The sequence below is a fragment of the Nycticebus coucang genome, chromosome 7 (genome assembly GCF_027406575.1).
Source record: "Nycticebus coucang isolate mNycCou1 chromosome 7, mNycCou1.pri, whole genome shotgun sequence".
Lineage (NCBI taxonomy): Eukaryota > Metazoa > Chordata > Mammalia > Primates > Lorisidae > Nycticebus > Nycticebus coucang.
Window position 1 is genome coordinate 88,835,400 of NC_069786.1, and position 14,994 is coordinate 88,850,393.

At 41.8% G+C, this 14,994-nt stretch overlaps 1 protein-coding gene across 1 annotated transcript; it reads right to left on the reverse strand.

Moving 5' to 3' along the window:
- Positions 1 to 1,206: 1,206 nt before the first annotated feature.
- Positions 1,207 to 14,733, reverse strand: CAVIN2 (caveolae associated protein 2). Its single transcript, XM_053598041.1, has 2 exons — positions 13,899 to 14,733; positions 1,207 to 3,868 (listed from the first exon to the last, which is right to left on the reverse strand). Exons 1-2 carry the CDS (start codon positions 14,379 to 14,381, stop codon positions 3,068 to 3,070), a joined length of 1,284 nt encoding a protein of 427 aa, XP_053454016.1. The 5' UTR covers positions 14,382 to 14,733; the 3' UTR covers positions 1,207 to 3,067.
- Positions 14,734 to 14,994: the final 261 nt, after the last annotated feature.

The window sequence follows — 14,994 nt, forward strand, 5'->3', positions numbered from 1 at the left end:
GCACTGCTAAAAGTGGAAACATTTCAGGATTTCATCACATAATAAACATCATGAGTCTTTGTTTTGTGCAGAACTGGTCTTAGTGTGGGTCTTTCTTTCACATGTAATTCAGTAATTCAATCACATACTAGATTCCTAAGTGGAAAGAAAATATACCTGTTGAAATACATATCTATGTACTTTTAAGATAAATCTTGCAGCAAAATGACATTTTTGCTATATTTCTGTGAGATCTGTGATCCATGTAATAGATGCTTCTTATGTATGTACCCCTGAATTACATTTCTAAGATATGGAACTCAGTCCTTATTAATGTATAACCAACCTATCTTTAGGGAAACCTAATCCAATTCTTGAGCTCCAGGCACATAAAATTAGGAACTGGTTATTGGATGGGTGGGAAGAAGATATATCTAATTTGGGGACTTTGCAGCCTCACCAGTATGCAAATAATTCAACAATAATACAGAATAAATAGTTTCCATTTCCACAACTGCTGCTCTCTCTAATCCCTACAGTATATATTTTCTAACAATTATCTGCCCTAATTCTCTGTTTTATTGCTTGGGATTTTAATGCTTCGAATGTGGAATACAGAATAAATGTTACTGTCAGTAAAACTTTAAAAAATTCCTGAGTGCAGTTTTCCACTGACATACAGCTAGTATATAGGGACAAATGAAAAAAGCATTTTGAAAAGGAAATGTAAACATTCCATTAGCTCTGGATCCTCCAACTCCTCAGCTGCAAGAAGTGACAGCAACTCTGTAAAGGTTAAACAGATACGCTTTGGGCCCTGAGTGAAATTAAGTCTTCTACCACCTCTATGACACCACAGAAGACAAAGGTTTATATGTGTGAATAAACTGAAGTATATAGTTCAATACATTTATGTTTTTAGGGCTATTCAAAGTATTGCAGGGTCTGATATAATACAATAAAAATGCAGATGGAACTATCAAATTCATCAAGCTGCTACAATAAATTCAGATGCTCTCCAGAGCTGGCAGGATGATGTCAAAAAAGTTAAACTTGAAGAATGAGAGTTAGATTTCTAAATGAGATCAGGGAGAAAAGAAAGCAGAGTTAATCGAGGAAATCAAGACTGAAACAACCAGCATCACTGCTTCATTTGGAGGAGAGTTTAAAAATCAATTCTTTCTGCTTGCTCTAAAATTGTTCTGCCAAAAAACTGACATTGTTACATACATTTTATTTTTTGGTTTATTTAATCTTCTCTAATACAGCCATTGTTAGTTCAACAACCCAATATTTGAGGTTACATAATTGCAAAAACAAGGACATAGCTAAATAGGTCATGCCATCAATACGTTTGTTAATTCTATCCCTTTTATTAAAGACAAAGCATGGTTTGTTAATATTGCCTTGGGTTACCGCTACATGGTGCTACATACTCAAGGCTGGAAATACACTTCTTGGACCAACTGTCTTCAAATTATAACTTAGCAAAACATTAGCATTTTGTAATCAAAAATAGATAAAGCAATATTTTAGTATAATGTTAGGCAGCAGTAAAAATTGCCCTATCTGAATAAATGTGTATATATACATAAAACACTAGCATGCTTTAAAAAGTTAAGACATTAATATTCCATGAAATTAATATACAAATAAAATATAACCTGGAATGAAATCCCATTACCTGTAAGAAAGGAGAAATGGAATCCTTCACTCACCAAACTTGTAGATTTTAACATTTTCTAAGTCTACATCACATCATTTGCAATTTAAGGCTTATTTCAAATTTGGAAAATATTACACTTCCTACAAAAGTCAGCATGTAATAGTTGCATTTTGAATATTTGTGTTTATTTCAATAGTAAAGAGACATATTGGGCGGTGCCTGTGGCTCAGTGAGCAGGGAGCTGGCCCCATATACCGAGGGTGGCGGGTTCAAACCCAGCCCCGGCCAAACTGCAACAAAAAAATAGCCGGGCGTTGTGGCGGGCGCCGGTAGTCCCAGCTACTCGGGAGGCTGAGGCAGGAGAATTGCCTAAGCCCAAGAGTTGGAGGTTGCTGTGAGCTGTGTGACGCCACAGCACTCTACCGAGGGCAATAAAGTGAAACTCTGTCTCTACAAAAAAAAAAAAAAAAAAGAGAGACATATTTGTGAACTTCCTTAAAATATTTGTAATGTCTTTTATTCACTTATTAAGAAAAAATACAGGTTTAACAATGTAAAATATTTGTTATACTATTTGAAAATATTAGAAAATAAAAACGTCTTGAAGATACAACATATTATTCCAGGATATATGCACTTCTTTTAGTACTGTTATTTAAGGAGTGAAACAGTTAAGCTACTATCGTAAATATTTTATTTGCAGCACATCTTTTTTCTTTTTGTCTTCAATCGCTTTGGCATTCTTTGTTTCCTGTTTCTCTTATTTCCCAACTTTTCCTTTTCATTTTTCTTTTCTAATAGCCCTGACTTTACCACTTTTCTTACTTCATTAGCTATTACAGACTTTCACTATTTCTTTTGTTTACAATAAAACCATGGTATCTATCGTATCAAGCGACTAACCGACTATTCTCTTCTACCTTGTGTTAATGTTTTCTTCTTAAAACGTATCTTTAGCTTATCTATTTGTGTGGATTATATAATCACCCACTTGAATAATAATTAGATTCACAGAATATGGGGGAATTCAATACATTACTGATATACTATTCAGCAAGTTCATGGAATGACAAAAAAGAATGAATCACATTGCACGACTAGTATCTTAAGTATCCTCTGGTTTTTCTGTCTAAGCCAAGCAGAGCAATGTTTTCAATGCTCCATTTCTTCTTCCTGGCAATCTTGGAGAAATTCTACAGAAACAGAACCTAGGGACAGAATAAAAGCAAAGCCTTTGGTTGCTTTCCTGGTAAATCCTGGTCTTGTGTGTGCTGCTACTACTGCGTGGTAAGTTATCACTGCCCGGGGCGTGGCACAGGAGGCCTTGGGTGGTGCTGGAGGGTGCGAGGGTCCGGGGAGGCCCTGGCTGGTCCTTCAGCTGAGGCCCAGGCTGGGCACCGGCGGGCTGGGCGGGGTGTGCTGTTAGGCGCTCTGGTCCACCTGCAGCACAGCCGGCCGCCCCTGTTCCTCATCCGACCCTTCGGCCTCCTCTGAGGGGAGCCCGTAGCTGCCCTCATAGCGCACCTTCTGCGCCTGCTCCAGGGCCACGGGCACCTCTTCTTCGTCTTCTATAATGGTCAAGTCGACGTTGCTGTCCATGCCGGAGTTACTCCCTCTCCAGGCCGCCTTCTCGGCAGTGCCCTCCGCGTTGTCCCCTTCGGTCAGCGCGCTGGGGAGTGACGCCTCTGACAGGCCCTCGGCCAGCGAGCCCTCCTCCGGGTCGTTGGGCACCTGCTCGCCGCCGGGCGCGGCTTCGGACTTGGTCTCATTCTCTGCAGGGCTTTCTCCCTCTCGGACTTTCTTTCGACCAAAAGTCAGAGGAGAAACCTTGAAGGGTGAGCTTTTCCCTGAGGACGTTTTCTGGTGACTGGATGTGAGCGATTTCTTAATCTTCTCTCTCCTCTCCACAGATACGATCTTTGTCCCCAGCTTGTTCATTTTTTTCTCAATGTTTTGGCGGGAAAATGCTTTTTTAAGGCTGTCAACTTTCCTAAGGCTGGACCTTTTTATCTTCTCCGCCCGGCTCTCCTCCTCCCTCTCCTCGGCGCTGTCGTCCGGCGCCCCCTCGTGGCGGGGCAGCTCATCATCGTCGTCGGAGGAGAGGTCCACTGTGTGCAGGGCGCCCTCCAGCGACCTGTTCTCGTCAGCGAGCGCCTCCTGCTCTTGCACTGGGCTGGGGACTGGCTCTTTCACAAACACACTGGCGGGGATCTCATTTTCTTCCTGAAAAGATGGGACAGTGTAGGTTGCATGTTAATAACACCTTTCCCAAAGAGCCCTGAACTGGATAATTTATGTTTCTGTTTTGGGGACATGGAAATGATAGAAATCAAAATGTTCATGGCTTCAGTTTTCCAGAATAGGAAGGGTTAATTCTAAATTGGTCAAGCCGTTCTTCTCAGCGTGGATAAGGGCAAGGGCTGCCCACTGAGAATATCATGAGGAAAGCCATCACAAGCCCTATCAGGGCCAGGCAGGGGAAGTGGCCGTGACTCATATGGACAGGAAGCTGCCGAGATAAAGTCTGAACTAAGTTAGTCTACTGGGAACGCAGAGGCCCTCTCTCCCCTACCCTTTCTTGAGGTCAGAAGGCTCTACTCCTCCTAACATTCCAGTGTAAAAGAGCCTGAAGGTCAAGTTGGCAGATAAAAGGTGGAGGCAGGGTGGAGAACTGAGACGTCCTCAAGTGCCAGACACCAGGTACAGCCTTAAGAGGTGACCTCTTCAACCAGAGGTCAGAAGTAAAGGGATTGTTGACCTTAGCGTCTGTTTAAAAGCACTAACGCTGATGGCATCATTTCAGAGAAAGAGAAGCAAGGGCTAGCCTTTCTGGGGGCCCACTTGTGAAGCCTGTGGCTTGGGATATTCTTTGTGGCAGTTAATAAGGGGGGAGGTGAGATATTAGCATCATTTTTAGAGTAGTGAGGTCTAAATACTTACGCTGTGGTCATAGCTTATCAAGTCTCTTTTGTTAAACAGAACTTCCCTTGGCAAGAAAACTTTGGCTGCCCCCACCCCCACCTCGGGCTAAGAGTGAGGAGAGGAGCATAGAAAGCAGCCCTTTCACTGTTGCAGCTTATCTCTCCTCCACCTGCTGGGTATACAGGCGGAGATCAGAGCTGTGCCTCAGAACTGGCCTCTGAGAGAGCAGCGGGGAGGGGAGCTGCAGTGCTGCTCCCTGGGGGAGATTTGAGTCTGCACAGGCTTGGTTCACATAGTATAAGAATCCTTTTGATTGCTAAATTTTTCTTTGAAAATTGGAAAATGAGAGCCAATCAGCAAATGGCTTCACATTTTCATTGAAAGAAACATCATGAGACAGTATTGGCTATATGGCAGGAGGCCTGACTCTCAGTTTTTGTTGTATTGTTAAATGGCTGAGAAGTTTTAGTGTATAAGTTGTAATTTCGTTGGGTCTCAGTTTCTTCCAAATATGAACAAGAGGATTTGACCTAGCTGAGCAGATGAGCTGCTTTTGAACTGCTCCGGTGCCCCGGGAATGCCCGAGGTGGGCAAGGCTCAAAGTTACTCTACCTGATTATATCTTGGACTGCTCAGTAAACTTTCACTTTGAAAAATAACTAGATTTAGTAGATTAAAAGTTTATTTGGGATCTAAACGTGACACAAAGTTTGTGTTAATGGTAATAACTCCCTTTTTTGTTTGTTTTGCAATCTTGACTGACCAAAAAGTTAACAAGAATAGGTTATGATTGAAAACTCGCTTTAAGAGTGTGACTGTATATTTTTAGCTTCTTGATACAAAGACAAAATGAACTAAGTTTAGATATAAAGAAACTGAAAAAAAAATCTCTTTCCCTATTAACCACTGAATAGTGTAATTATGATACTCTTTGAAAAGATACAGCCCTGTGTCTCCCTCTTACGCACACATTCATATAGAGTCCCTTGTATAGATAGGTTACACACAAAGGATAACATCTTGGGTAGAGGTAAAAAGCAGAAAGTCTGGCTAACTAGAACCCTTGGTCCTTGTTAGAATGAAGTTAACATATATTCTGTTTCCCCCAAGTCTCTCTAAATCCTCCTTTTTGTGAGACAGGTTTTCACTCTGTGGCCTAGACTCTAGTGTTGCAGTGCAATCATGGTTCACTGCAGCCTTGACATTCTGGGCCTAAGCAATCCTACTGCCTTGGCTTCCCTAAGTGCTGGGATTATGGTTGTGAGTCACCACACCTCATCTACAACCTCTCATTCTGAATGCCATAGAAAGTGTCAGGTACATAGCAAAAGAAAAGGGAGAAAAAAATTGAAAGGAGTCTGGGACTGCCACAAGACATTTATGACATGGACTTTTGCAGAAAGAAGTTTCCCCGTATTTCTGTTTCCCTGGAATTCCCAAGAGGGTAGGAATTTTGTCTTTGGTTTACACTGTGTCCCAGTGCCGAGAGCTTAAGAGCTGCTAGTTAAATATTGGGTTAGGTGATTTTTTAAGAAAGCCCTGCGAGTGTCTGGAATGGAGATGGCTCCTCTCTGGGCAGGCTAGAGGACCACAAAAGCATGGGCTTAGGTCTGTGTCTAGAAGGAAGGCGGCTGACTGCTGCTGCCACTGGGAAATCAGGAGAACCTTAGATCTATGGGGGACAGTAACCTCCATATTTCAGAAAGAATTTTCTCCTCAGCAGGTAAGTATATGGAAAGAGGGACAAACTACAGAAATAGCTAGGGCTCAGATGCTTAGACCAGGAGCAAAATTACTTCTGGGACTTGACCAGAGGATTAGAAAGGTTTGATAGAAGTTGTTTGCAGAAAGGAAGAAACCAAGAGTTCAGTGACATGTTATTAAAAGTCCTCAATGAGTAAAGCAGAAATTCAGGCAGAAAACTATACAATGAATCTCTGGTTACAAGACAAGAGGTACATTTTGTATAGTATAATTTCTCAGGGTAATCAAAGGTAGTAAGTTGGATAATGTCCCCTTCTGCAACCCAACCAAAAGTAGGTATATTAACTGTACTTCTAAAGGGATTGAACTAGTAATATTTAGTTACTAAATATAGTAAAGTGAAGTAATGTTTAGTTTACTAAATATAGTAAAGTTTTCCCTCAAATATAAATTTTTACTATCACAAAAGCATATTTATTATAATCTTAAGCCTTTTTTGTCTTTCTTATCTTGTACACTTTGGGGACAACTTTGAGGAAAATTGTTGTAAAGTGAATAAAAAATGATCTGCAGTAGATACATGCTGTATATGTGGGGTGTTGAGGGAAGGTGGAAAATCCATTGAACTCGCCTGTAAAATGTCAGGGAAATTTATATGAGAGCTTTTCGTGCCAACTATGAAAATAAACCCAGCAGGAACAGAGATAATTCAGAATGAGCTGGATGACTCTATATGCAACTGGAAACAAATGGGACATGTCTTCCTGGCTAACTGCTATGCTGCTGCTGTCATTTTCATTACTCAAGCAGGGCTTTACGTTCTGTCTACTGGACAGTGTTTACTTTGTAGCTTCTGATGGCATCCATGCTGAAGTAAGCCCTTTCTTTTCACACAGGAATTTGCAAATGTCCCCCCTGTCCCCAACACACATGGAGGTCTTCCCTTTCCTCCATGTTTGTTTGGAAGCGGAAAAATAGGACACTCTTTAAAATATCTGTTCTTTAGCAAGACATATTTGTGGTATTTGACAATGAAGCCAGTCTTCTGGTGGTGGAAACGCCATCTGAATTTCAGATAATGGATCTTTGGTAACTGCCTTCTCCCAGGGTGCTCTTTTGTCAGGCTCTCCACACACACCATGGAAACTTGGTATCTCAGATGCCTGCAGGTGAGCTGACACTTCTGCCTTCAGCCTCCTGTTTGTTTTTGATTTGCTTTCTCTTACAGGCTCCAAGACTGACAGCTACCTCAATGAAGAAGACTGATACACATCTTCAACTCTGTCCCTGCTTACTGACTCTGGTTACTCATCATATGGACTTAGAGTCTGTGGCTCCTTAAAATGGCCATGGGCTGCATTGCTTCACTTGGCAGTTCCACCCAGTAGAGGCCCCAGGAGCAGCCATTATTTGCACCAATGCACCTGTTCCTGGGTCTAATCCTTCAAAAGGACCCTTGGGAGTTTTTCAAAAGAAAGGGAATGAAACAGCACACTTCAAATATATGTGAATGATATGCTTGCAGCATAAAAAAGGAAAGGAATGGAAAGAGCTCTTAAGAAGTAGCATTTTTTCCTTGCACTTGAGTTTGTTTGCTGCTTATATTGATTCTAGTGAACTAATAGTCCTAGTGGTATCAATTCAGAGAAACTTGCCACCATGTCGGATACTCCTTGGGTTGGAGCTCATGGAAACAAATATTTTCTACACATATATAGATACGTACACTTTAAAAGAAAGGACCCTTATCAGAAAAGATCAGGGTCCTTAACTTACAAAAGAGTAAAAAGAAAAGATGAGCACCTGAAGTAAGTCATTTAAAAGCTTAAATAACGAGAGAGAAGCCAGCACTGACTTTCCTGTCCGTAACTTAACATTCCTGTTGTTAGAAAAAAATAACAGGGGACGTCATATTCCACAGGGATGTGGTAGCATCCTAGAGGGATATGAAGACCATAAATTTGTGTCCATGAAATGCTTTATGTAATAATCTATAAACACTAGTTATTAATATGAAACTATGCCCACCTGACATTCTGATTTATAGGTCTCTTTTATACATTGATGGTTTTCTCCGATTTGTGTTTCTGAGGTATAGATTGCCAAGTGGATAAAGCCATTGATTAGAACTGCACCCCTAAGGCAGCTGTCTGTGGAATCAGCAAGACATAAGAATAAAATGCATTAGTTATAATCCCTGAGCAGTCTTTCACATTCTGGAGGATTTAAAAGTTTCATTATTTTTCAGTGTTATCAAGGGTTCAATTCTTTTTTAAGATCACACTAGTTAGGTGTTCTTTGTTACACATGAAATACACAAAACAAAACAAGCAACCCCTCCCCTCTGAACCACACTGAATTATTTAGAAGCTGATGTAGAAAACCCAGTAAACATGAACTTTACCATAGTGGGACTATAGTGTTTGTTTTTACTCATTTCTATAATTTCTATTATTAATAAAATTCACATCTTGCTAGACACTTCGATTCTCAGGCCCTCTGCTCCATTGATACAAAATGGAGTTGAACTAAATGATTATTAAGGTTCTTTTTAGCTCTAAAGTGTTTGATTCTGTAATGTTAACCTAAGTTCTATGAAACAGACTTAACAAATTGCAGAAATGATTCTACAGTGTACTAACACCAAATGTGTTTTGTGTCATGCAAGAATCAGAACTATAGAACCTGAATTGCACTGGAGAAGGGTTTTTGTTCATTCATTTCAAACAGATAAAGATTACAAAGCAATGGAATGAGAAACATTTACTTGGAAGGGCTGTATCTGACAAAGAGCCTAGTTTTTTTTTTTTTTTTTTTTTTTGCAGTTTTTGACCAGGACTGGGTTTGAACCCACCACCTCTGGCATACGGGGCTGAGGCCCTACTCCTTTGAGCCACAGGCACTGCCCAGAGTCTAGTTTTTTAAATGCGAGAGAATGTAATAATTCTTTTGAAGAAATACCAACAATGATCACTTATTCACTTAAAGTGCCTGGGGCAGTGCTGCCCTTAGGTAAATGTAAATAATAACAATAAGAAGGAGTGTTTATCTCAGACTAAAAGGGCACTGGGGAAGTAACACATCAAAACCAATATCTCCTCAATGTGATATAAACATAGCCAGTTGCATAGAAAGGTGTCTTTGATTACCTATATCTCCATCTCTTCCAAGTCTGTACTAATTCAACAGTTTTCAGAGCAGTGGCTTTCGATATAGTGCAGGCCTTTTAAAAAATCAATTTGAAAATAGTCTGAAGATGTTACACTTTTAGCACCTTTCTAAAATTCTGATCTCATCGGCGGAACCAAAATGATGAATATTTGAACACATTTATTAAACTCGATTCTCCAGAAATGGACCCACTGCAAATATCTAGCCTTTCTACTTTTTTCACCCATTTCCCAATTTTATGTGGATGAAAGTGTAAGCTCTCCATGAGTACTCTCATTTCGTTCCCTGGATTTGAAATCATTCCCAAACTGCTTTTTCAAATATTCATTACTAAAATCTTAAGAGGACGTAAGTGGACACCACACTCTCAGGGCCAGTTACCTGTGAAATTCTAGTCTCGTATATCAACAGAGAAAATTTCCTCTTAACTATAAATTCACTGATTTTCTGTAAAGCATCTATTTTTAGTACAAGATAGCCATGCTTCCAGGCGAAGTCTCAGTCTTTCTTTAACATTTTCTTTTTTGATCAGCAATGCCTGTGAGTCTTATTTATGCTGGGTCATGTCACAGTATTTTGAATTCAAACACGGATCTGAAGCTATGACAAAAAAAATTTTAAAAGAAAGTCTTCTGGGTTTAACTAGGATTTTGAAATTTATTGTTCAAAGGGAGATGAACGCTTCTCTAGTTTTAGTTACTATTGGTTATAATTGGAAGTAATTGCTATGAAATTTGATGCTTACTAGGCACAGTAATGTAATGCTCAGCACAGGTTGAAATAAATAAATCATAAGTTTGAAGTAGGACAAATTAAGGACAAAATTTGGAGTTAAAAAAGCAAAAATGCGTATATATCTAGGAAGTCAACTGGCCAATCAAAACACACCTTTAGATTTTGGAGGGCATGACAGGACTTTATATACTGAAAATGTAATCTTCCCAACACTACCACGTACACTCAAGTCAAGGGACAGATTTTCTTTACTCTCTCCTTTCACATAATTTTTTGTGTTAAATTAGAAAAATCAATGGATTTAGGAAGGGCAAGCCCAGCATAGGATTCAAGGGGCATTTTAGGACACAGGGAACTAGAGGCACATTAGATACTAATTTATCACTTAAAAGTGATAAATTACTTAGGACATAAGGTGGCACCTGGTACATTATCTGCCTTCCACACTCTCCAAAGGGTTCAGGAAACTGTCCCTTTCTGCAGCACTGTGAATACTGTGCTGTCTATTTAGCGTCATCTTCTGAGAAGAATACTTTGCTTTCATGGAGATGGGACATAATGTTGATTTCAACATGGTGACAGTTGTACAATGCATGGGGTATATGTGTAAAAAAGCATAAGCATATCTGTTTTAAGATCCTGGACAGGGTGGGGTCAGTTTTTACTTAAGATAAGATCTCACTCACTCTTTTGGCCACGCTAGAGAACAGTGGTGTCATCATAGCTCACTACAACCTCAACTCCTGGGCTTAAGCGATCCTCCTGCCTCGGCCTCCCCAATAGCTGGGACTACAGACCCACACCACCACACCCAGCTAACTTTTCTCATGTTTTGTGGAAATGAGATCTCCCTCTTGCTCAGGCTAGTCTCTAACTCCTGGCCTCAAGCTATTCTTTTCCCCTTAATCTCCCAGAGTGCTAGAATTATAGACCTGAGGCAGGCATGAGACTTACCATGCCTGGCAAGAAAACCCTATTTCTAACTGAGCAAAACTGGAGCTTCAGTGAGCAAACGAATTTCAGATCCACTCAATAATTTCTTCTATTCATTGAGCACTTAATGGTTTCCAGTCCCCGCCACCATTTTAAATAGGTTATTCTCTTTATTCCTCCCCACTAGATACATACGAGGGAGGAAGCATTAGCATTTAAGAGCACATGCTCTGAAATCTACTACGCGTTGAAGGCTAGCCTCACCACTTGCTTACTAAATAACATCAGACAAGACAGAAACCCCTCTGAATCTCAACATCCTCATCTGTAAATTGGGAATAAACAAGATAACGCATGGAAAGCCTCTTAGCAGTGTGCACTGGGCTTACTGAGCACTCAACATTTTTGCTCTTGTTGATATCCTTAGTGTGTAAATGAGGAAACGGAGGCGTGGAGAAGCTACAAAACATATCTGAGAGATCACATAGGGAGTACTGAAAATAGGTTTGAACTAATGTCTGTGTGACTCCAAAATTTGTCTTATCATCTACTATACCAGAACCCTCTGTAACACAAATTATTGTTTTATCCATTGACATAATTACACCTTAGAGAAATTCCCACTTTAGTAAGGAACAAGAAAAAGAGTGACCTTTCCATTTCAATGCAATTGTTTTCTCAGAATAATCATCTTGCAATGCCTTGGGAATTGAGATTTCTATATTCTTTCGGTTGTTAAAGTATTTTACATGGCTCAAGAAAGGTCGAGTAACTTGCCTCTAGTTCCCTGTCTCCTAAAATGCTCTTTAAAAGTCCTTAGGTGGGGGCTGCTTGCTAAGGGGCCTAGATTGGAGTCTGAACACATTACCTGGGATTCTCTTAGCTTCCGATTTGGTCTTAAGCCCTCCCCTTTCAGCTTTTACTCACTATGTGGAGAATTCCTACCATTCCTGGCTGCAATTTCACACCTGTCAGTCCAATATGACAAAACAGTAGACCATGTCAGGCCCTCAACAACAAACATGTGCCTTTAAGTTTCCCAAGAGTTGCTTTTTAAATGTCAGATTTACCATTCCCTTGAATTTCTAGTAGCATATTCCCTGCATCCTTCTCCCCAACATCAGCAGAACATCTGTGGCAAAACAAAACAAAAACCAATCTTGAAAAATTATGATTTTCCTTACTAGATAAATATTTTTTTCCTCCTTTACCGAGGGATGGGACAACAGATAATCTCCCGGATTCATAAGGAAGAAGGAAAATTTTCTTTGATGACTCAGATTTAAACAACCCTGTACATATTTGGTTTTATTTGGAGATCAGTATTTAATTTAGAAATGCCTTGAGAGCTGAGATTTCTAATATCTTTTAGGCTAATAAAGGAAGGATCTCATATGGCTTAAGAAAGGCCCAGTTACCATATCTCTTTTCAGTTCATCTGGTGCATGAAAATCTGTTGCATTTGCATTAAAAACTAAAAAGTTTCCTGGCTGCAAAAGCCTGTCAGGTATAGGGGACGTCAGCTGTCTAAACCTTTACAATGTTCAAGTGCAATTCGAGGAGGACAAAAAAGCAGCGAGATGACTCTTTCCTTTTATGGGAGTAGGAAGGCTTAGGTTCTAACTTGGCAGGGCAGATTCATTTTGAAAAAGAAGGCTCCCTCCGTTTAAATCCCAATTTTCTAAATCTCTCTTGGGAGATGAAGGCTGTCCCTGTGTGCCTTTCACAATCAAACTGTTGGTTATAGTCTCTCCCCTCCATGGCTTTGAAATCCTCTCCTATTCACTTGGTCACAAGGAGACAGCCCTGGGGCGAGGATGGCAATTACTTCCTGGGCTCTGAGCTGGCTGGATTCCACTGGGCGGAAGCGCTTCCAGCATCAGGCAGGACTGCCCTTGGATTCACAAATGCCCACCACTTGGCAGAACAACAACTCCACGCAATCTCCCTGTCCCCAAATAGCCTCTTGCTACATTAATTGCATCATTGATGCATTACAAAAATTAAGTGGCCTTTTTATTCTAAGGCAACCGTTTGAAGGAGAAAACATTTAAGAGCAGCCTTTGTGACTATCGCATATCACTCCTTTTATTTTCCTTTACAGTTGTGGTCTCTATGAGCAATGAGGGGTATATCTAGTTTGTTTGTAAAGAGTTATACTCTGTATTTTTAGTGCATCATTTGTTAGAAAAGAACTCAAGATTGCTTTGCCCCTAAAGGTTTTAACAGAACAAGGCTAGTTCAACTCTAATGGAATCAATCTTCCATTTGGTTAGTCCCCCAAACTTTGGTAGGCTTTGGACAAAGAGATAGTTTAAAAGTTATGAGTTTGACTTCTTGATTGAAAGAAAAAAAAATTCACGTGGTAACACCATTTTACACAAAGAGTTAATAAACAGACACTGAATTAATTTGCCCAGTACAGCCAACAGCTGCAGCCAAAGCCCCAGGCTCTTAAAGCAAAGAGACAAGTGAATTTGACTGGGCTATGTGCACAGATTCCCAACCTGCTGGAGAGCTGCAGGGGCTCCGTGACACATGACTCTAGCCTGCCAACCCTACAGGCATCTGCCTTGGGGGATTAGGCTGAAGTGACGTGGGAAATACCCACCTCGGTGTGCAGATTGCATATTTGCCTGCTGCAGTCAGACCAGGGACAATGCCTGGTGTGTGTGATCCCTGATAGGCAGAACAGATGTAAATGTGGCTGTGAGAGCCAGCACCACTGAGGTCATGAACGCTGGGGAGTCCCGGCCCGCCGGTGAAGAGAGGCCCAGGGGTCACTGACCTGGAAGATGAGCACTTTGAAGTGGTTGCGCCGGAGGAGCTGGGCGTGGTTGCTCTCCAGCCGCTTCACCTGCGCACACTGCCGGTCCATGCGCTCCTTGACCGCGCGCGTGTGGGCGCTGACCTTGCGGGACTTCTCCAGCAGCTTGCTCACTGTGCTGCTGGTGGAGGCCTGGTACTTGGAGAGCTTGGTGAGGTCGTTCTGGATGCCCTTCACGAAGCCCTCCAGGCTGACCTGCCGCTGCTCCATCTTGTGTTGGTTCTCCTGCACGGCGTCCAGCATGTTCACCAGCTTGTCGAGGAGCGTGAGCACCGTGACGGCGTTCACCTGCGAGTTGTCCCGGATGGCCTCCTCGGGGTTCCCCAGGTTCAGGCTGAGGCTCGGCGTGGAGGAGGGCATCGGGCTGGGGCTCGCTGGCTTCTCCTGCCGCAGGTCAGAGCCTGGGTGCTGGAACTTTTCGGCCTGTGCTGCGTCCTCCCCCATGGCTGGGCAAGTGGGAAGGCTCTTCCCTGCTCTTCTGGCGAGAAGGGCGGCGTTGAGAAGCAGAATGAAGCCCACCGGTATGAGCTCAAAGCACCTCTGCTGGACAGGCAGAGGTTCAGACAGGCAACGACTGGCTGGGCTGAACAGGGGAACTGCATTCCAGCTGCTCTTAAAGGCCCTACTCCACCCAGTGGGAGGAGAAGGTTACAGAACTGAGAACCACTCAGGGTTCAGAAGCATGCACACACTTCCTAAGCACGACTGCTCTGCACAGGGCACTTTGCTGCAGGTTTAGCTTTTCTTTCCTCCTCTCCTTCCCTTTTAGAAACAAGTTTAATGCCATATTTCAATCGTGACTTCATCTAAGGTGGAGAAAAAACATGCACGCTTGGCCCAGCTCCACAGCTTCCAATTGGCCAAAGCCAGTAAACTTTTTTCTAGCTGCTACGTTACAGATGCAACAGCGAGCCTGTTTTTTTTCCTGGATACAAGTTATTGTAACGGAAAGTATTGTTTACACTTGCCCTAGAACTGACTGATAGGCTGCAGAGCACCCAGTGTCCACTGAGAGAACCGAGTTTAGAGGGTACACGCAGCCAAGTTGGTACTGTTA